Source organism: Triticum urartu, chromosome 3 (genome assembly GCF_003073215.2).
Source record: "Triticum urartu cultivar G1812 chromosome 3, Tu2.1, whole genome shotgun sequence".
Lineage (NCBI taxonomy): Eukaryota > Viridiplantae > Streptophyta > Magnoliopsida > Poales > Poaceae > Triticum > Triticum urartu.
The window spans coordinates 25,838,886-25,862,957 of NC_053024.1; the positions used below are offsets into that span (position 1 = coordinate 25,838,886).

At 41.9% G+C, this 24,072-nt stretch overlaps 1 protein-coding gene across 1 annotated transcript; it reads right to left on the reverse strand.

Annotated features, from left to right (window-relative positions):
• Positions 1–9,660: 9,660 nt before the first annotated feature.
• On the reverse strand, positions 9,661–16,569 carry LOC125542493 (protein SUPPRESSOR OF K(+) TRANSPORT GROWTH DEFECT 1). The gene is made up of 8 exons (XM_048705546.1): positions 15,892–16,569; positions 14,446–14,551; positions 11,372–11,570; positions 10,811–10,879; positions 10,591–10,665; positions 10,403–10,501; positions 10,174–10,329; positions 9,661–10,086 (listed from the first exon to the last, which is right to left on the reverse strand). The coding sequence occupies exons 1-8, from the start codon at positions 16,376–16,378 to the stop codon at positions 9,961–9,963; spliced, it is 1,317 nt and encodes a 438-aa protein (XP_048561503.1). The 5' UTR covers positions 16,379–16,569; the 3' UTR covers positions 9,661–9,960.
• Between the last annotated feature and the right edge of the window lie 7,503 nt (positions 16,570–24,072).

Sequence of the window (24,072 nt, forward strand, 5' to 3'; positions counted from 1 at the left end):
AAATTCAAAATAAATACTAAAAAATTCAAAAAATTCTAAATTTTTTTGTGTGTGGTAGATAATTTGATGCATGAGGTTCGCTCCAATTTTTAAATCGTTCAGACATCTGAGCAGCTCTCGGCAAAAAAGAGAAATTCAGGGTCTGTAAAAATGTTTACTGTTCATGCATTGTTCTGCCCCGATTTGTTGTTTTTTTTTGCCGAGAGCTGCTCAGATGTCCAAATGATCTAAAAATTGGAGCGAACCTCGCGCATCAAATTATCTACTACAAAAAAAATTAGAATTTTTTGATTTTTTTTAGTTTTTGTTTTGATTTTTTTTTCTAACCGGGTGCAGATAGTCTGGGCACCGAAACGCCGCACTCTCATAAAAGTGAATATATAAAAGATCTTAGGTTCTGTATAAGATCAAAATGGTAATAACTAACAGGTATGGAAAATATTGGCAAAATATTGAAAATACACCTTATATATACTACCGGGAGTATGTTCTCCCACATTCAATATGCCACTTAAACGAAATCATTTTCAATATATCTCGTTAATGATTTTAAGATGCCCCAATATAAGTAGTACAGAAAATTAAAGCCATGACCCCTTGTTTTGGTAGTATGCCACTTTTACTTAAAATGAAAAGGTATATACGCAAACTATGTAAAATATACGGACTCAGACAGAAAATTTTCAAAAAAAAATCACTTTGGGGTATCTGGTAATTACTTTTTTGCAAAAAAGGGGTCATATCTACCAATGTTCACTAGAAGTGCAAAACAGCCCAAACATCAGAAAATTTATATAAAGGTCCCTAGACCATCGAAGGGCCACTACCGGTCTACCGTCGCTAGAACGAGTTGCCGACGCACCAGTGTCACCCCTCCCCTACCAGAGTCGGTCTGAGCTCGTCGGTGATATCAGGGAAGTCTTCATGCACGTGGACCTAAGGACCAACACCCTGGAGTCATCACATTGAACCCTTGAATTGATCAGAATGCATGACGAGATACCCTCTTGGTTTTGGCAAACAGATCACAGTTACATGTACCTGAGAACCTCGGCGCCCAAAGAATACAATAGGAATCTACAAGGAGCTCCATCGACTGTTGACAAACGAACACAAGTAGGATCGGAGCCTAGATGACTAGCTCGAAGATGGGACCCTGCCATCCGCCTGAAAGTCACTCCTGCGAGAAAAAAAAAACCTAAACTACTATCCGGAGCTAAGGCATGGAAATTCCCCTCAAACCACTGGCACTGGAGCAGCATATGGAGGGGAGGAGAATCCACTAGCTAGCCGGCGAAGTGTGAGGGGACTAGGTCAGTCGCCGTCGCATCTTACGTGATAGTAGATGAAACAATTTGTCTTTTGGTATCTACTAATTACTGAGTATATTAGAAATGATAGATAGTTAACTTGGTTCGCCTAAATGGTATATGAGGAATGGAAATACATACTCTTAGGAGTACAAATTTATTTTTCAGTTTCATATTTCTTTTACTAACACAAGCAGGTGCGGTAAGCTTGTAAGAATGTTCTAAAAGGCAAGGGCATGCTTCCTATTCCTAGTTTGATGATACAAACCTGCACCAGAAATCACATCTCCTAAATTTACGGAACATTGACAAAAGTAAATGGCAGGTGTACTAATTTGTATAATGGATACCGATGAACCTGTATTATTTTTCTTTATGGAAATTTGCAAAAAAGAAAAATGGATTGGTGTACCGTGCAGAACTGTTTGTATGAAGCTGCAATTTGGGGCAAAATGCACAAAGTAACTGTGGTATTCATGGTGTCCCGTGACTGAAATTAATATAATCAAATATCCTGTCCACGCTGGACAGTTCTTATACTATTTATTTATTAATAATGGTACACATACTGCGATTTGTTTGTTGTCATTTGCAGCTGGAATATCTTGGTATGCCATCTAGCTGGCGGTACCTGCGAACCAACATGTTGTTGTTGAGTGGTTAGGTGCATAGTGGTATCCCAGCCCACCAAGATTTAAGTCCTGATACTCGCATTTATCTTGGATTTATTTCAGAATTTCCGGCAATGCGCGTTCAATGGGAGGATATATTCCCTTCGACTACGAGGGACCTACGGTGACTTCGAAAAATCTCAATATGATATATTGTCTCAATCTCTCGAAGGTGCTCACAGGAATAGAATGTGCATACATGCATTCATAGGGATGAGTGTATGCGTATATATATATATATATGAGTGTTTGCATCTGTAGTGTGTTAAAAAAAAACTGACGGTACCTCAGAGAAAAATAAGGAGCTAGCACTAGCTACCCGTGATTTTCTTCCACCATGGGAGGTTGTCCACTTGGCAGGTTTTGAAACCTGCCAAGACGTGGAAAGGCGCTCCAGGTTGAAATCACCATTAAATTATTATAGGTGAGAAGGACATACCCTGTGTGTACATGCATGCATGCTTGAACCTCTTTTGTGTTTTGTAGTATTGTGTATGTGTACGCACAATTGGGCACGTTGATCTCTTCGCTAGTGGTTTTGGTTTTCCAAAATGAGCATCTAAGAGAAGAAGAGTCAACTAAAACATGCGTGAGGACACGACTCCACTCGTCAAATGTTTGTGTTAGAGGTCTTGCGTGCATCTCATTCACAATCGAGAGAAAAGGGAGACAGCATATACATGGGTGGCGCTAGCATATACTCCCTCCGTTTCAAATTACTTGTCTTGGATTTGTCTAGATACAGATGTATCTAAACTCATTTTAGTGCTAGATACCTCCGTATCTAGACAAATCCAAGACAAGTAATTTAGAACGGAGGGAGTACATATATCGCCATCATTGATCTTATTCGCTGTGGAATTTTATGACTATTAGGACATTCTAGAAGTTAAGATTGTGCTTTCTTGACTGGACCTATGAAAGCTCTTGCAATAATGCAATAATGCAATAACTGTCGCTCACCCAAGTACGTCACGGACCTTAGGTCATGTCGTAGCAATAATGCAATAACTGTCGCTTGTAAGTTTTGTAGTGCCAACTTAATGGAGATGTGTATAGTAACTAGCGTCTGCATCTGAGCCATGCCAAACTAAAATTCAAAGGTGGTAAATACACTAGTAGAAAAAGAGTCAAACATGAAGCACATTAGTGCCGGTTTGATTTTGGCCCGGTACTAATGGTACCATTAGTGCCGGTTCGAACGGATTTGCATTAATGCCGGTTCGTGTTGAACCTTTAGTACCGGTTCGTGTCACGAACCGGTACTAAAGGGATGGTGGCAGGCTGGCGTCAGGCCGGGGCCCCACAATCACCTTTAGTACCGGTTCGTGGCACAAACCGGTACTAAAGGTTAGAACCGGTACTGAAGGGGTCTGACCTATAGTACCGGTTTGTGACACAAACCGGCACTATAGGGCAATTTTCAAACTCTCCCCCCCCCCCCCCCCCCCCCCCCCGTGTGTCGCCATTTCAGTTCTGGAAAAATCAAAAGAAAATGATAAAAACTTCAAAAAATAAAATCCTTCGAGAGGTAGTTATATTACTACATCTACTAGTTAGGAAAATTTAAAAACTACAATTTGGACATGTTTTGCAAAAAGTGTAGGGAAAATGTAAAACGGCTATAACTTTTGCATACGATGTCGGAAAAAAAACGTATAATATATCAAAAAATTCAGCACAAAAATCCGCATCCGATGGAGACTGCCTACGGCCTGTTTGGAATTTTTTAGAATCCTCAAATTCCAAAAGGAAAAAAAGATATGGTCAAATTTCAGTTTTTTTAAAAAAAATTGGTTAAATCGGTCAAACTACTTATTCAAGAAGTATTAATGTTACTACATAATTATTCAAGAATATTAGTGTTACTAAATAATTATTTCAATTTTTTGAATTTTGGTCAAATCTGGTCAAACTATGGTCAAACTTATTCAAGAAATATTAGCGTTACTAAATAATTACTGTTTTTTAGAATAATAGTTTCAAACTCAAACGGTGAAATGTGTGACTTCATGCTCAAGCTAAACTCCTGAGGGTTAATAGGATTGACATCTTACTATTGTCAGGAAAACAACAAGTGCAGACTCGGAAACGAAGGAGAATAGAACCTAAAAGTTAAGCGTGCTCGGGCTAGAGTAGTGAGAGGGATGGGTGACCGGTCGGGAAGTTAGATGATTTGGAATGAGTGATCCACACTTGAGCAGTTAAGAGAGGTGATTAGAGACTAAATCATCAAATAATTCAGAAAAATTAAAAATTAAAAAAAATTCAAAAAAAAAACCTTTAGTACCGGTCGGTACTAAAGGTTCCCCATACCGGGGCGCGAGCTCACGCCACGTGGTGGCACTTTAGCGCCGGTTCGTGCCGAACCGGTACTAAAGGGGGGGGCTTTAGTGCCCACCCTTTAGTGCCGGTTATGAAACCGGCACTAAAGACCCTTACGAACCGGCGCTAAAGCTCCATTTTCTACTAGTGATATGTCCGCTGCCACTGAATCCACAGGATAAGATAGTATGTAGTCCCTCCGTTTCAAAATACATGACTCGACTTTATACTAACTTTATATTAAAATTAGTACAAAGTCGAGTCATCTATTTTGGAACAGAGGAAGTAGCTGCCAAGTGGAGCTTACATGCTTCAGGTTCATTGAAGATTTGCAGGTAGCCTGGCCCAAGAGAGGGCAAAGAAAGAAAAGGAGTTTTACATGCTAATAATTTTTATCATCTAAAGCACAACAGTGCTCCAAAAAAATTCTAAAGCACAACAAAAATTGAACAAAGAACAAAGGGAAATAGCAGAAAATAGGCACCGGGGGAAATTAAAACACTGCACCACAAGAATTCATTACCTTAAGAATCATGATTCCTCAAGGGCCACTCTGGACGTTGACAAATCAGGATCTATATCCAAGCGTTTTTTCATGACACTCGTGCAGGCCTCTGCAAATTCAGAGCCCGATGGCTCGAAATTTCCTGGAGTTGATGGAGTTTCTTCTCACGGGTGCATATACACCTAGATGAACAGTAAAATTTAAAATAATGGTAGAAATATTGAAAGAACTGACTTTTTTTACAACATGCACGTCTGGATGTTCTGCTCCCATGCAAAATTTCCTGAAGAAATAACATTCGATGTGCTCAGGACAACAAAACTAAATCAATGCTCTGAGGAAAGGTCTTTAAGTATTTTGGGTTGCCTGCTTTTTTACCCAAAGAGTCACGAATGTAATCTCTTCACGAAAATTTATACGTATGGAGAATACTAAAATATGTTTGTCCAATAATAAAAATTTGATTCTTTTTTTCCTATTTTTTGGAATTTACTATTCACACAAATGCGTTTCCACCTGGGAGCAGAATGACACATTCGGCCTCCTACACCTTTTGTTTTACTCCACATTCCTCGTCTCCGTACATGTCCTACACGGGCACGACTATGCCTCGCGTATACCAAACTAGCCCTAAGTGCCTGCGCCAATGGGCTGGCCCAGCGCGTGGGGACTTAAGCGCTCCTTTTTGCTTTGCAATTTTTGCATTTTTCTTTCTGTTCAAATTTTGTTTATATTTGGAATAAAATATTATTACAAAAATCACTTTAGATAAAATTTTGAAAAAAAATGTAATGATGCATTTGAAAAATGTTAAACATGTTAATGTTTCTAATGTATATGAAAAATGTATGATGTGTATGAAAAAGATAGATATCCAAACATAAATTGAAAAAAGTCAATTGTATATTTAACAAAATTTATGCATGTATAAAAAATGTTCCTGACTTATAAAAAGTACACTAGATCTATTAAAATGTACAATGTGTATGAAATAAAGTATATATCAAAACATAAATGTGAAATAATATTAATCGTGTATATTTAAAAAAATATTTAAACATTTAAAAAATATTCCTGGCATATACAAAAAATATACTTGGTGTATTAAAATGTACAACGCGTATGAAAAAAGTAGGCGTCAAAACATAAAATGAAAAATGTTAATCGTGTATTTAAAAAATGTTAAGATGTATAAAAATATTTCTAATGTATACGATAAATGCATAATATGAATGAGAAAAGTAGACATTGAAACATAAAAAATATTTAAAAACATGTATTTATAAAATGTTAAACATGTATAAAACAATGTTAGTGATGTATACAAAAGATGTGAAATGTGTATGTAAAAAAGTAGACATCAAAAAAATATTCAAAAAATGTTAATCATGTATTTGAAAAATATTAATTATGTGCATTAAAATTTTCCTGGTGTATACAAAGAATATATGTGTATGAAAAATAAAATGGGCATCAAAATATTTATTTGAAAAATGTTAATCGCGTATTTGAGAACTGTTAAATGTGTATTAAAAATGTACCTAATGTATACGAAAAAAGTAGGCTTGTGTTAAAAAACCTAGAAATAAATAAGAAAACCAAAAAAGAAAACATGAAAACGAAATAGAAAACAAGAAAATCAGAGAAAACCTAGTGTAGAAAGTAATAAGAAACAAAAAAATTTAGAAAATGGGAGAAAGCCAATAACTAATCAAAAACGAAAGTATAATGAAGAAAATAAAAGTAATACCTAAGAGAACCATCTTGCTATAAGCCAGATATAGCTCTCGCGGTCCTCCACCTGTGCTACCAAATATAGGTCATCGCCACGAAGTCCTATGGAAAACCACTGCAACCACCACAACTCCCGCTGCCACCTCGCCCCCCCCCCCTCTTCCCCATCCGATGGCCTTGCCGGCGGCAAGAGTAGTGGGGACCCGTTCGTCTTGTTTTATTTATTTTTCTTAGGTTTTGCTTCTCCCACGATATCGATGAGGTGGTGGCGTCGATGACATGTTGGAATAAGGTCTCTTCGGTTCCTCCCTAACCGTACGACGTTTGATCCAGCTTTGCGAAAGGCATGTGAGAGCTCATGTCCCCTATGTTGGTTCCGTTCTTATCTTGGCAGTTTGTGTCTTTTTCAAGGAGATCGTTTGGTTGTTTATTGGTTTGGCGACTTCGACATCTTCTTCTATGTTGTTTTGTGGCTTCGTCTAGTTTCTATAACCCTCTGAATTAGTGGTGATGGAGTGCAAGTCTGTCTACATGGGGTGATGCTCCAGCCAATGCTGCTTCAACGACTTTTAGATCTCGTCTCAAGGGCGAGTGACTGTTGCGGTCTCCAAAGCCTGGTATGGCGAGGGTGTTTGTGGGAGTCAAATGTAAATTTCAATCTCCGGCGGGGGCATACAATCAAAGGAAGAAGAAGATTAATAGTTTTAATGTAACTTTATATTTTACGGGTCATTCTACATGCAGTTGTCTTCTCTTTTTAGGGAAAGCCTATTTGCACTTTATTGCAGAACTGAAAATGTTACGTGCAGTTGCCTATTCATTGTACTGGTCTTTGTTTTTCTCTATATTAATCAGATCTAAGATGCCCTTTAGCCTTCAGGTGTCTTTGTTGAAAAAAATCTAGACCGGCGTCGTCGCCTAGCCACATGAGTCGCCCGCGTTGACTATACCTGGCCTTCAGCGAGGATATCTCGCTGAAGCAGCTACACTAGTCGGGCCAGCCCATTTCGGGCATGGTAATTAAGGAAAAGGAACAAAATAGGGGAGAATCGAGCCAGCAAGCGCACAGCTAGCCATCTCGCCCACCAACCGTTAGTTTTAAGTCGAGGGGGCGTGACTTACTTGAAGGAAGTCGACCTGGTTTTCTCCGGATTTTTTCATTGTTTTCCTTTTTTCTTTCTTTCCTATGTTATTTTCTTCTCCAGTTTGTTTTCATTTGTTTCTTTAGTTTTTTATTTTCTTTTTTTGGTTTATTTTTTTCGTTTTCATTTTTTCTGTGTTTTTCATTTCTACATTTGTTGTATATGTCAACAACAACTTTCTAATATACATTTAACATTTCCGATACAAATTTAACATTCTTTTAATACACAGTCAACACTTTTATACACATTTTTCAAATGCTTGAATAACATTTTTTCTAAATGCAATATTAACATTTTGTGAACACATGGTCAACATTTTTTCTATACACATGTAACATTTTCCAAATGCTTGTTCATCATTTTTTAAATGCTTGTTGAACATTTTTTTCATATACATTATCAAAAAATCATCATTATTTTAATACATGGTCACCATTTTTCCATAAACTTTTAACATTTTTCAAATGCATGATCAAAATCTTACAAATACTTGTTCAACATATTTTCCAAATGCTTGATTAACTTTTTTATATACATCGTCAAAAAATTTCATCATTTTTTCAATACCTGGTCAACATTTTTTATATATACATTTAATATTTTTCAAATGCTTGATCAATATTTTACAAATATTTGTTCAACAATTTTTCAAATGCTTGATTAAAATTTTTATATACATTATAGAAAAAATCATTATTTTTTAATAGATGTTCAACATTTTTTTCTTTGCACATTTAACATTTGTCAAATGATTGATCAACACTTTACAAATAATTGTTCAACATTCTTTTCAAATGCTTGATTAACATCTTATATACATCATCAGAAAAATTCATCAGTTTTTTAGTACATGCTCAACATTTTTTTATACACATACATTTCCCAAATGTTTGATCACCATTGTTCAAATAGTTATTCAACATTTTTTTCAAATGTTTGATTACCATTTTTACCTACATGATAAAAAGTCCATTATTTTTAATACATGGTTAATATTTTTTATATATTCATTTAATATTTTCAAATGCTTGATCAACATTTCTCAAAGACTTGTTCAAAAAAATGCAAATGTTTGATTAACATTTTTTAAATACATGATCGAATTTTTATACTCCCTCCATCTCAAAATAAGTGACTCACTTTGTACTAATTTTACGAAGTTAGTACAAAGTTGAATCACTTATTATGGGACAAAGGGAATACATGTTCTAATACATTTTTTGTATACGTGATAAACATTTTCTCTATACACATTTAACATTTTTTAATGTTTTATCAAAAATTTCCAAATGTTTTTATACTGTTTTTCGTAATATGTATATTTAGACTATTTTAAAGTATAAAAATAATTTAAAAATTAAAGCAAAAAAGGAACAAGAAACTAAAAAAAGAACAGAAAAAAGGAGGTTGTGGCCGCCCGCGCTCTTGGGCCGGCCGATCTCGCTCTTGCCTTCAGCGAGGGTTCCTACCCTCTCGCTGAAGGCGAGATATAGGGGCTACCTGAGTCGCCTCCCAGGACATCAGCTTCTGAAAGACACCCAGGCAGCTGCCACCACTGTTACGGACGCCGGCTTCTCTGCGCATCCAGGCTACCTCCTCCACTGCTCAGGCGGTCAGGCCGAGACGACGCAGGCGGAGCTCGGTGGCCATCCCGCCTCTTGATTCGCCACAGCCTCGTCTCTCCATTGGATGGGTGTGGTATTCTGGGATGGAACATGCGGCGAGGGGAGGCGACCAGTCCGGGTGGAGATCCCAACCAAGTCTGTAACCCATGCCTGAACCGTTGCCCACAATCTGCACAAGGTAGACTTCTCTTGGGGCTTACATGATGCAGGTCACATTGCACCAAATAAACAAAAAAGAAAGGTTCAGTTCATAAATTTATGATCCAATAAACACTACGATAACAAAGTAAAATAAAATACGTATAAAATAGATACTACCAGAAAAAAAATCAAAACTATACAATCTGCACCACAAGGACTACCCACCTTAATAATCATTATTATTCCTTAATAATACACTTGCAGAAAATTCCAAGCACAACAGAGTGTAAAAATGAAATAGAGTTGACAACAGAGGCACAATGATAGCCCGGCATAACAAGGCTGCCGCCATCGCCATAAGTTAAGCACAGTAAGGGCTACCAGAGTGTACAGATCTGTGGATCTAACTCCCAAGCGCAACAAATCAAAGTTGTAAACAATATACATTTCTGTGGTGCGGCTGTGCATGGGTCGAACTAGGAAGTTCTCGCGGCGGCGTGCTACTCAACCCTCCTCGCCGAACTCCTTGGTGAACTTCTCGTGCACCTCCAGGTCCTTTTTGCCAACGGTTGGTCTCTGCCTCGCTAGGACCTTCTCGAAATCATTCTTCGAGATAGGGGGTGGAAGAATCTGCAGCCAAGCAAGACGCATTAGTAATTCAAATTCAGTTCAACAGAGGCCTCTTGGAGGAAACAAATGGCATCTATCTTCTCTTACCTGTGAGGCAAGGCCTTTGGATGCAAGATCCTGCATCGTGGTCTGCACAGCGCCTGGTTGCTTCGGTCCACAGGGCATCCACATGTCACCATCTATCTTGAAGAAGTACATAGCATCCTGTGTTTTGCGCACAGGCTCAAACAACACATCTTTCACCTGTTAACAAACAGAAGAATCAGACGCAAATCACAATGTACTGACACATGTGGGTTGTGCAAACATTACTTACACAGACAGCAACATCGGAACCAGAGAACCCTTCTGTACGACGACCCAAGACCTCAAAATCACTTTCCGATAAGCTGTGCGGTGTATCCCCAAGATGTACCTGAAGAATTTAAGTTGCCAGCTTTAAGCAAAGGATAACAACTTCTCCGAACATAACTTTTTTATGCAGTGTTGATGTTTCTTAAGTACCTTAAACATATGCTGCCTAGCTTTAGCGTCAGGTAGAGGAATGTAGATACGCTTGTCAAACCGTCGCCTCACAGCCTGAAGTAATTAATACACACTCAATTTCAATCGACCGCTGCTGGATTTAGTATATGAATTGGTGATCAAACTGTTCTAGAAATATCAAGAGAATCTTTGTAAGCCATAAATGGTACAGCTGTGTATTTGAGAAGTTTCCGGAGACCTGGTCCAGAGCATATGGCGTATTCGTCGCAGCAAGAACAAGAACTTTATCATCATTATGGCCAACACCCTGGATAGTTACGGGAAAACAAAGCAAATGCATTAGTCAAAACTGTTAGGGCGAGGAATCTACTCCCTCCGTTCCTAAATATTTGTCTTTCTAGAGATTTCAAATGGTCACTACATACGGATGTATATAGACATATTTTAGAGTGTAGATTCACTCATTTTAGAGTATACCACTACTGTGTTTGCTGATATATCCAGTGTTATGCAATAACCAGTTCACTATTACAGTGGTAAGGAATCTGTGAGGCCAATGAAGGGGAGCCTTGGCGCAGTGGTAAAGCTGCTGCCTTGTGACCATGAGGTCACGGGTTCAAGTCCTGGAAACAGCCTCTTGCAGAAATGTAGGGAAAGGCTGCGTACAATAGACCCAAAGTGGTCGGACCCTTCCCCAGACCCTGCGCAAGCGGGAGCTACATGCACTGGGGCTGCCATATTCTGAAGGAGAACACATATTCAGAAACAGTTCACAACATTATAGGCTGCAAAAGCTCACCTGCATCTGTACAAGAAGTTCGGTTTTTATTCTCCTGGAAGCTTCACTTTCATTGCCTTCTCCACGTGTACCGCACAAGGAATCAATTTCATCAATGAAGATAATTGATGGGGCATTTTCGCGAGCCATTTGGAAAAGATTAGCAACTAGTTTCTCGCTCTCTCCCATCCATTTTGAAACAAGGTCTGATGAAGATATGCTGCAGGTAAATTGAGGGCATTAATATGGTATAACCTTAAGGATGTTGTATTAGCAGTACAAAGAAATGGAAACTAGTAGGAAATGAACGTTAGCAATATACATGGGCACATCCAGAAGAAAGAACATGCAGCTTATTCAGACATATTTACATGGGTAAATTTGATATATGCCACTACAAAGTTTCCCTGTTTCGAAAAATGCCATTACAAAGTTCACATGCTTTGAAATACGCTATTGCATACCCTTTTCGAGGATTAGACACCATAACATGTATGTATTTCATTTTGTATATGGACAAAGTTGCCCCTTTGGCCAAGTCAACAGCTAGCCGCTCCCAATCCCATTTTTCCTTTCTGTCTCTCTGAAATCAGCCAGCTTTGGCCCTTGGAAACTCGCCGTCGCTGGTGCTGCTCCTAGCTGCCAGCTCCTCCACTTCGCCAGAGCTGCTGCTCCCAAGTGCTGCTCTCACCCACCACCTCTAGTGCTACAACCAGCCGCCGGCTCTATGCTGCACAACTCAACTTTCACTATTTGCCCTTGGTGCTCGGTGTCCGCGACCCCGATGACGGCCGAGAACGGTGGCACGGTGGCAATGTGAAACCTGAAGCTAAAGCGACGTGAAGCAAAATTGACAGCATATGCATTGCTTGTTTGATGTTCCAGTAGCTGCTGCATTGCTTGTTGTTCCAATTGACAACTTGACTTAAATAACATACCACTTGGATTTGCAGGAATCATACACTCCTGCAACCACCAGCATCCGCACTAGTTGCCTCCATGTCTCTCATCTAGGTCTAGGTTAACAAAGGGGAGAGGATAAGAGCAAGGGTGCCGGTCCGAAGAGCTGGGACGTGGCGGCAAGGAACGGAACTGGTGGAGGAGACCAGGAGCAGCGGAGGCAAGCCGGCGGGCAGGAGCAGCGGCGGCACGGCGGCCGAGGCAGCAGGCGTGGTGGCTGGGACAAACAGAAAGAAACGAGAAGAAAAGGGGATCGGGGTGTTGTTGAATTGGCGAAGGGGTACCTTTGTCCATGCACAAAATATTAAGGGAAGTGCATACCTGTTATTGTGTCTAATCCCTCAAAACGGTATGCAATAGCATATTGCAAAGCCTATGAACTTTGTCATGGCATGTTTCAAAATCAAAGAACAGTATTTTTCCAAAACCAGAAACTTTGTAGTGGCATATATCAAATTTACCCTATTTACATATTTGCCAAATGTAAAGCCTATTGTATAACCTGCAATGCGCTCAGCCCGCATAAATGTTCATGGTACCTAGCCACTCACATATTTGCCAAATGTTTTATGGTGCGGCTACATATACATTAGGTGTTACTACTCTTTAACATAGGAATCAATGTGTGGTTAAGCTACTCATCTGGAAATCAGAAGTGCAGCTCTGGAAGTATTTAGGATGGAGAAAAAATTCAAATTGTTTTCTCAATCTGGCTGAACACAGCTCATCTGATAATGTTTACAAAGTAAGACCTCAGATCTTAAGATATATTACGACTAAAACATGGCAAAATTATTTTTTTTTGAATGCATAGATGATTTGACCCACCAATTATTACAGGACCATATCTTTTGTTCTCACAAAATTCATTTTAATGCACATAACAAATGTAAGCATAATAAACTAACATCCTTTCATACAACAATATACTAATACTGCATCATTTTCTAAAACAAATTGCATGTAAACATCAAAAGTTCCCTACTTCAGCCAAGGTTTAAACATATCATACTCTAAGGTGTGCACATGAAAAGCAACACCCAAACCAAGTGCAACTTATTAAAGCTGCTATCTTGGGACACACCTCACAAGAGAGAACGTTTTACAAAAGGTTTTTTTAGCAAAAACTCTTTTGCCTGCATCAAATAGAATTTTCATGAAGAGGGCATCTGCCTTCAATCTTTTATGATGTTCCTGTAATACAGGTGAATAATATGGCTGTTGTAGATACATAAATGATGTACTACTAGTATGCCAAGTTAATTACCTTAACTCCTTATCTAGAAATGTGCACTAAACATACATGCTCAATATTGTCAACCATGCGCAAATGAACCACCATGAGAAATTCGAAATCATAGCAGTAAAAAAAAGTGAAAACACTAGTTGCTGCACATGATGAACTACTACAACGAGACACTTTGGAAACCTAAGTGATACCCTAAAATATGAATTGCAGGCCTGCATGTCCTTGTTGGCACATAAAACCGCTTTATATTGTGGGAGATTCGCTTACATGATGACAAAGCCAATTATCAACACATGGAAAGTAGAGGTAAAACATGGTACTCAGTGAGGAGAGAACAACTAGCAATTGTGTCATCATCATATAAGAGAAGTCCCAATGTAGAAAAAGCAAGAAGTCAATTCCAACGCATACGATGCTCCCGTGCAGGAGCATATATAACATAAGCTGGTGGAACTAGAACAATCACAAACTCACAATATGAAATGTACCCGCCCAATATAATTATTCCAAGCAGAACAGTGAATAAATTTGAAATTTTGAGTAGACTATGAATCATCTATACCAATTGTGCAAACACTTATCTACTGTTCCAAACACATAGGATTGGTTTCTGTTAACTATTGGACAAGTAACAGGATAATATCCTGCAAATTAGAGTTCAGCAATAAATCTAGGTAGCATAAACAATAGGCAAAGGATGCTCTAAGGTTGTTAATTTGGCACCAACAGATAACTGATTACCCAAAGGTAAAAGACGTCCAACCAAAAATCATTCACCAACAGATAACTGATTACAGAAAGGTAAAAGACGTCCGACCAAAAATCATTCAAGGATGAAATCAGTGAGAATAAAGGTTAGTGTGTAGGTGAAATATATGATAACTACCTGAAGAATGTCGAATCAGCCTCAGTCGCAACAGCTTTAGCCAAATAAGACTTTCCTGTTCCTGGTGGACCGTACAGAAGAAAAGCCCTCCATGGCCTCCGCTTACCTAGAGAAAGGGACACTCCATTAGTTGCACATCAGCAGTTACCTAAAAAAAGTGCTCCCCAGTATATGATAGTTGACTGGTTAAGGACACAAACCCTAAAACAGACACCAGTTATGAAAGTATTTGGAGAATCTCGTGGTATTCAAATCTCATACTCCCTCCGATCCAAAATAAGTGTCGTGGTTTTAGTTCAAACAGACAGTTAGGAAGTGAAGCTAATTTTTGCTATACTAACAATCGAAGATCCATACTCACAAGCTGTACTGTAAGAAACCAATGTTTCTATGGCTCTATGGTTAACTCTTGGTTTGATAATCATTTTTTAATTCACACTGCCACCGTCACTGGAAAAAAATTGGCTCTACTACAAACTGTTATCTCATACAAGAGCGACGTAATTATAAGTTTAGCAAGGTTCTTTGAGAGGATTAGAGAGTCAAAAAGTTACTGAATATAATTTGCCAGACACCCCTACGTTACACGGACCAAGGCTCAGTCTGCGGTTGCTGAACTGTGCTGTGTTGTGCTTACTTACAATTGGCTGTGAAAAATCATGCGCGAAAAATAGGCAAAAAACAGGTGAAACAACGCAGCCTAAGTTTGCTCAATACAAATCAATCTAGCATACATGCTCATGGTAGTTCAAAATTATGAATAGTTCATGCTCACCCAATCAGATTCAATCAAGATCAAGATAAACAAAAAGTTATGAACTAGCAAAGGTTCTTTGCGAGGATTGAAGAATCAAACAAGTTCCTGAGTGTAATTTGTCAGACATCCCCACGCTGCACCGACTAAGTTTGTTCAACACAAATCTATGCACTGATGGCGGTTCAAAATTATGCTTTATCTACAGACACAAACCAGCTTGTGTAGCATACTTTCGACATGCACGCCAGAACCGAATAATTCATGCTCACCCAACCAGGTTCAATCCAGATCAAGATGCATATGGTTCTACTCCATACTATTATCCCGTACAAAAGCGAGGTAGTTATAAGTTTAGCTTAGCAAGTTTCTTTGCCAGGATTGAGAAGTCAACAAGGTTCCTGAACATAATTCACTAGACATTCCTGCGCTAAACCAACTAAGTTTGTTCAATGCAAATCAATCTAGTAGACGCGCTCATGGCAGCTCAAAATTATGCTTATTCTGCAGACAAAAGCCAGCTTGTGTGGCATGTTTTTACCTGGACTCCAGAACCGAATAATCCAAGCTCATCCAATCAGATTCAATCGAGATCAAGACGCACAGGGCCTATCTATACAGCAACTAAAATCGCCTCATCCTTGGCGACGAATAATTAGGTAGGATTACTGGCTTCCTCTGGAAAAGCTCACCTGTGAAGAACTGGGGGAACTTGACGGGCAATATGACGGCCTCCTGCAGCGCCTGCTTGGCGCTCTCGAGCCCGGCGACGTCGTTCCACTTGATGTTGGGCTTCTCGGTGATGATGGCGGAGTTGAGGCCGGCCCTCAGCTTGGACTGCTCGGAGTCATCCCCGCCGGCGCCGTCGCCTCCGCCGTCCTTCCCCTTGGTCTTGGGCCGGGTGGCGACGGCCGCGTCGCCGCCGTTGGGCGCGCCGGGGGGGCCGCCCCCGCCCTCGTCGAGGACGGCCCGGATCTCCTCCGCGCGGCGGAGGTACTCGGTGAACTTGGCGGTGATGGCCTCCTTGATCTTGGGGTTCTTCTCGTACTTGAGGTGGGTCTTGAAGTACTCGAGCGCGTTCATGTAGAGCGGGAACGCCTTGACGTAGTTGCCGGCATTGTCCTCCTGGACGGCCTGCTTCACGTACTCGATCGCCTGCTCCTTGAAGTTGCTGTACATCGGGGGAGAGCTGGAAAGGCGCCGCCTTTGCGGCGGATTCCGGCGGATCGGCGCGGGGGGCAGGCCGGGGGAGCGCGGGGGCGGCGGATTCGGCGGGGGGAGGGGCGGGGCGGGGCGGCGGCGGCGGTTGCTTGGCCCTGGGGTTTGACGAAGGAGGTGGGAAGATGAGGAGAAAGAGGAACGGAGACGAGACGCGGTGCGGTGCGGTGGGGAAAAGGAGACGAAGACAACCGGGGAAGCGTGTTTTCTCTTTTCCTTTTTTTTATTTGCTTCATTTTTTATGTGTTTTCTAATACTAATTGCGATGAGAGAAGGATTCGGTTACTCAATTTGGGAGGGACTTCGATTGTACCTGTGTTGTAACAAAATTGAAATTATTTTTTCGTTTCTTTTGAGAGAGCTTAGTTTTTCTCTAAACACAACAAACGCACACGTTCATACATACACACATACACTTATATCTCTATAAACGCTCACACATATGAATGGACGCACACACACACGCCCTATCTTATGAGCACCTATGAGTTATTGAGCTGGCACAACATAGCCTATTGATAATCTTACCGAGACAGCCTCATGTATAGTCAATCAAAAATATAAAAGGTGAACATGGTTTCACGCGTAGTAAATTTGAAAACTTCGACAAGAGAAACACACAAAACCCTTTGGCTACGGTTTCTTGTGCCTACCGCCGGTGCTGTCGTCGGTCTACCTCGTCTCTGTGGTCTTAGGGCCATGGAGGTGTGGTGGATCCCAGTCCATGCCGGCGGGAGGACTCCGTTTTTTCATGCTCTTTTGAGTTTTTTTAGGGTTTGTGTCCTACTTAGAGAGGCGAGGCGGCGGATGTTCTCTGAAAATGGAATAAGGTTCTCTGTCCCGGTGGTGCGTGTGGAAGTTTGTCTCCGGCAGATCTCGTTGGATTATGTCAGCGTTTGTCTTCGGTGGATCCACGTGGATCTTGTCTTCGTTCGTCTGTGTTCGTGCGTCTACAGATTAGATCCTTCTGATCTACGCTTCTCTTCATCGGCGGTGGTTGTTGTTCTAGTGCGCTGGTCCTATGGGGCCTTAGCACGACGACTTCCCGACTGTCTACTACAATAAGGTTTGTCTAGCTCAGATGAGGGAGGGGCGAAGACGGTGGCACACCTTCGGCTTGCTCCAGTGCTAGTAGTAGTCGCTAAGTGGTCTACGGACCTATATGTATTTTTTTTACTTCTTGTGTTCTTTGTGCTACCTTGACAGTTAATGAATAGATCATAAGTTATTCTCACAAAAAAATACTAGAAAAAATTATTATTTTTCCTTTTGAAATTTTGGGATACTAAACTTGAATTCTACTCACTTGTGATGTTTCATAAAGTATTGGCACCCGTGTATTCTCGGTGAAGAAAAATATAATTGGGACATTACTATTTACCAAACAGTGTTTTTAAATATAGCTTTGAATCTTTTTCATTTTTTCTCAGAATACCACGGATTTTATTTTGACATGAACTTCATAAATGAGTATACCAGTCGACTATGTATATTACAAAAAGAAAACTTTTGATTTTTTTAGTACTCCCTTCGATCCAAATTAATTGACTTAATTGAGTTGTATTAAAGGAGCATCAATTAGTTTGCATCGTGGTGCACATCATATCCCTTACCTCTAGCTCTCGTGCAAACTCTTTTCTAGGGTTTCTCTGTCTCTCGCCCGTGCCGCCGCCGGTCCGCTTCGCCTCCTATGGTCTTTGGATCATGGAGGCGTGGTGGTTCCTGGCCCTTGCCGGCGAGAGGGCTTCGTTTTTAGGTGTTTTTTTTGAGTTTTGTTAGGGTTTGTGTCATGTTCAAGAAGACGAGGCGGCGGTGACTTCTTGAAGATGGAATAAGGTCCTCTCTGCGTAGCCTCCGTCTCGGTGATGTTTCAAGCATCGTCGGAAAGCGTGTGTAGGTTTGTCTTCGATGGATCTCATGGGATCAGGTCGGCATTTGTCTTCGGTGGATCCGACTGTATCTGGTCTTCGTTTGTCTACGTATGTGTGTCTGCAGGTTGGATCCTTCTGATCTACGCTTCTGTTCATCGGCGGCGGTTGTGTTCTGGCGCGCTGGTCCTATGGGGCCTTAGCACGACGACTTCTCTACTGTCTACTACAATAATGTTTGCCTGGCTCCGATCGTCGCTTGTAGTCGTCGCTAGGTGATCTATGAACCTGGATGTAAAATTTACTTATAGTGTTCTTTGTATTGACAACTGATGAATAGATCGAAAGTTTTTTTCAAAAAAAATAGTTTGGATCAGTAGGAGTATTTTTTTTATTTTCCTTTTCATAAGAGATGCGGTAGAACCATATTCACCAAATTTGCGTCCATGTGGATTTGAATTAAGATGGAAGTGGGTATCCGAATTTGTATGACGAAGACAAGTACTATAAATATGTTTACGTACATTGAACCAACTGTGGATATGGACATAGATATGGATATATCTATGACCAAATAAAGTTGCACTAGCTAGTTTTAGCAAATGCTACTATAACCCTACACCCAAATTATCGAGCGTGAAATCTAAATTAGTGGTTTATGCTCTTCTATATCTATCATACCAATACCTAGTTTCTTTTGCGGGCCATACCTATGACCCATACCTAGTTCTACTGTAAGAAACCAATGTTTTCATGGCTCTATTACTAAAATGACATTTTTTGTTCCCCATTGTTTGATAACTATCTTTCAGTTACACAGACACCATTACTAAAAATAATGATGGCTATACTCCACACCGTTACCTAGTACAAGAGGGAGGTAAATATAAGTTTAGCAAGGTTATTTGCGAAGATTGAAGAGTAAAAAAAGAAGTTCATAATTATAACTTGCTAGTTATTTACTAAAACAAATGATGTGCTTCTTAGCGTTTTGGTAAAATAAAAGTGGGTAACACGAACTTGTTTTATTGAGACAACTATGATAAGTGTGATGATGCATATTGAACCAAGTGTGGATATGGATATATCAGTGATCAATAAAGTTACGCTAGCCAATTTTGACAAATCTAATTCTACACCCAATTCTCCGACATGGAAAACTAAAAGGATGGTCAATTGTTCTTCTATATCTATCAGGCCTATAAACCATTACTGTACTAAGATTATATCTATGGAGGACATATCGTTATCGTTTGTGTTGCTAAAACTGTAAGATATTTGTATCTAATCTAAATTGACTAAACATCTTACCATATCTCAGTCACATTCACTTTCACATTCGTATTTGATTTCATCCCTAATTGCATTATGCACTTCACTTGAAAATATGTAAAGGAAAGGGAAACAACACTACCCGGTCCATATATGATTAATTTTCACCCCTAACTACTTTTCTCCGTTGTTGTGTCACCTTTAGAACTCGCATGAGAACTAGAGATTTAACATGTTTTATAATATACTCGGTGTCGGTGTCAAAACCGGCGGATCTCGTGTAGGGGGTCCCGAACTGTGTGTCTAGGCGGATGGTAACAGGAGACGGGGGACACGATGTTTTTACCCAGGTTCGGGCCCTCTCGATGGAGGTAAAACCCTACTCCTGCTTGATTGGTCTTGATGATATGAGTATTACAAGAGTTGATCTACCACGAGATCGGAGAGGCTAAACCCTAGAAGCTAGCCTATGGTATGATTGTTCTTGGTCCTACGGACTAAATCCTCCGGTTTATATAGACACCGGAGGGGGTTAGGGTTACACAGAGTCGGTTACAAGTAAGGAGATCTACATATCCGTATCGCCAAGCTTGCCTTCCACGCCAAGGAGAGTCCCATCCGGACACGGGACGAAGTCTTCAATCTTGTATCTTCATAGTCCAACAGCACGGCCAAAGGAAATAGTCCGGCTGTCCGGATAACCCCTAATCCAGGACTCCCTCAGTAGCTCCCGAACCAGGCTTCAATGACGATGAGTCCGGCGCGCAGATTGTCTTCGGCATTGCAAGGCGGGTTCTTCTTCAAACTTTGAGTACCTGTTAAATAATGTTCGGCTTCTTGTAAATGTTGCGCTTCTTGGCTTCTGCGTCCAATAATGGCCATCTTCCACATGTCAAGCGAATGTGAGGAGCCAGGGTGTTTTTATATTTACCACCCTAGCTATATGAATGAACTATCTATTAAAGAGACGAGGATTCTCAGATCCAAACCACACCATCCTCTCTCAACGAGCATTCATCGGAGCGCGCCCGAAAAAATCCATCCCAACATGGCCGGCCAGTGCAGCTCCTCCTCTCGCTCCCGCAGCCCCAAGCCCGGAGATTGGGAGAAGTGTTCCGTCCCGCACAGTCAATTAGTGAAGCTACAGACCCAGGGATTTCTCCCCCCAGCGTATATGGTACTGGTTCGAGCCGGGCTCGCCACCTATAATGGCGGGGAGCAGGCGGAGAGCTTTCCCAACCCCTCTAAGGGAGAGCGGGTATGCCTTGTCCCTTATTTATTAAGGGGACTCGGATTTCCAATCCATCCGTTTCTCCGAGGGCTCATGGAGTTCTATGGCCTCCAGTTGCACAACCTCACCCCTGCCTCCATACTGCATATCGCTGGCTACGTAGCCCTTCGCGAGCTGTTTCTGGGCTGCGAAGCTCATTTCACAATGTGGAAGAAGTTGTTCTGCCTTGTGCCCCGTACACAGAGGGGATCAATATATCAAGTGGGCGGAGCCGAAGTATGGCGCATCGCCGGGACCGGATACCTATCCGGTACCTCGAAGAAGACGTCTAAAGACTGGCCTTCAGAGGGTTTTATATGGAGGACGTCCCCCTTCCGGATCCTATTCGGACCGGCCTCCCCGAGTTTGATAATGCTCCTTTGGAGAAGCGCCTGAGCTGGCGACCACGAAGCCCTCAGGAGGAAGATGATAGAGATGTTCTTTACCTGATGGGACGGATAAAGGTATTGACTCAATCAGGATTGACCATAACCGAGGTTATGTCAATATGCATTATGCGGGGGGTGCAACCACTTCAATATCGAGGCCACCCCATGTGGGACTTCAACGGCGAAGATGATGCCACCCGCTGCGGCCGTAAGGGGCCGGACTCAATTGCTGCCTTAGCAAAAATCCTGTCCGGTTTGTACAAGGGAGAGGAAGAGGAGTTCCTCCGCATCAAGCCACGGGATGGATTTTCCATGTACAACCCTCCGAGCTGGGTAAGCTGCCACTTTTTATACCCACCCCTTCCGCATTTTTACAACAAATATTTTATCTTGCCGTTTCATCGCAGGAGCTGCGTAAGGCTGTAAGGGAGATCAACAGCCCACCTCCACAACCAGAGGATCTTGAACGGTCCCTCGACCCCGGCCTTAAAGAGGATCCGGACATATTCATGGAGCTGATTGACAGGGTATTCTACCAATTGAGCTGCGATGACGCCATGGTGGCCATTATAGCCGACTACCCTGGGCTACTCCCAGCCTCGCAGGTAAACGAGACCAAAGTCCCAACTTTTGAAATGGATTCCCTTTTACGCACTTCACCTACCGTACACAAACAGTGTTTTACAGGGAAGGCCCTCGGGACGCCATGCCGAGCCCGCGGCGACTTGCCAACAAGGAGCTCCGAGGCCGGACATGCTAAAAAGGAAGGCAGTCCGGATGGAGACGCCGGCCCAGAGGTATGATGCAACGCCTCGCTCCGCGGTTGTCATCTTTTAGAAACATAATAACACCCGTGTTTCCTAGAAGGAAGAACGCTCGCCGGACTATATCCGGAGAGATCGCCGATCACGTCTCTACCAGTCGGGCTCCAGGGCCGGACACAGAGGCGGAAGCTAAAATGAGGCGCACGCCGGATGCTCCTTCTACAGAGGATGCGGATTAAATATCTGCTACGAATTCCGAAGTGGCGAGCACCATGAATCACAGGCGTCGCCGAGCCGTACTCCGTGACGCTTGTTTCTCCCAAGAGGCGTTTGATGCCTTCAACTCAGGAGATGCGTATATCCGTGCAGCTCAAAATGGTCTAGCCAGAGCCACAGACCGGTATGTAAAGGATGTACGGGTAAGAAAATTTGATGAGTATATATATCAGTAGCCCCTGAGACTTGAAGCTGTTGAAACAACTGATTTAAGGATCATTTATTGTGCAGGTTCTTACAGAGAAGAATACTCAACTGTCACAGGAGCTAGAGGAATGCAAGACCCAACTTCGGGCCGCCGTTGCCGCATTGAAGGAACCTAAAAAGGCCCCAGCTGGTAACACTTGTTTCAAAGAATGATAGGTACCATATAGTGTGCGGCATGGTTGTGATTCTAACAATAGATATTGCAGAGGACTCCGGAGAGAACCCGGAGGACCAGCATGTCGTACGACAGCTAAAGGCTGGCGAACGCGTGCTAACTAAGGTCATGCGGGAGAAAAACAATCTCCAAGACGCCAATACTAAGCTAAGCGTGGAACTGAAAGATGTTCGAGCCCAGCTTGCAGACTCCGTGTAGGAGAATAAGCGGCTTCGACGCGGCATTTTCAGTAAGTGCTTGAACGAACCCTTAAAAGAGTTCGGCGAAGAAGCCGGCTAAGCAGAGTTATGTCTGCAGATATGCTGACGGGTCGTCCCGCAGAGGAGATGCCCGGGTCTGCGGGTGATCTTCTCCCCGAGCTTTCACAACTGCATGAACAAGTTCGGCAGGTGATGCAAGGTATTGCCCAGGCCTTGTGGCCATCCGTCTCCCTACCAGCGGGCGTTGGAGAGCTTGCGGAGAAGCTCAAGGGAGCGCGACGACGCTTCTGATTATGGAAGATATCGGCCTGCCGTCAAGGTGCCAGGGAAGCCTGGGCCATGGTGAAGACGCGGTATACCAAGGCTGACCCAAACCACATGGCCGAGGTCGGACCTGTGGGGCCCGATGGGAAAGAGATCCCCATTAGCTTAGTGTATGGGCAAGTAGAATTAGCCGCAAAGTATTCCCAGCAGGATTGTAGGCTAGACAGCCTGTTGGATGGTATAGAAGAGGAATTTAGTCAGTCTAAGTGACTATGTAATTAAAGTGACATGTATAATGCCTTCTAGCCGGATTTTAAATCATTTGTCATGGAAGACCTTTTCGCTTCAACCTCGGGACCCGATAGTCGGAGTGTATCCGAATACCCGCTCAGTTATATAAGAACCGGGGTATGCGTGGAAACCAGGCGTAGGGGTCATTAGTGCTTGAACAGACAAGTACCCAACTAATTATGTTATATTACATGGGTAGTAAGAAACATCTTCCAGGGAGAATAGTTCCGTCATGGGTTCCTTTCCCTGGGTACACATGCCCTAAAGTGCATGTCCGGACTGCAAGGAGAGACGCAGGCAAAAACATCTGGGGGGCACATATGGAAAATAAATAAAAATCATCTTTTGTTCACCGACCGAATATTCCCTTAAGAACGCTAGCTTTCGGCTTCACCCAATCTGAGGTACACATCCGGCTGACCCGGCAGTAACAATTACAGAGGTGCTCCCCTTATGCCCTAGCCGAATTAACGGGAACGTAGGACATAAATACAAGAGCCAGGCAACCCAGCTTGGCCAAAACTTAAGTCATATCGATGCATATAATGGTGAAGAAAAGGTACATGCAGAAAAATAACACATGTGCGGGGCATGAAGCCCAGATAAATAATTAAACTTATGTGTAAGAAGCCCCCAGGTATAATGAGCGCGGTTAGCGCGTCAATAGTGTGCAGGCAAG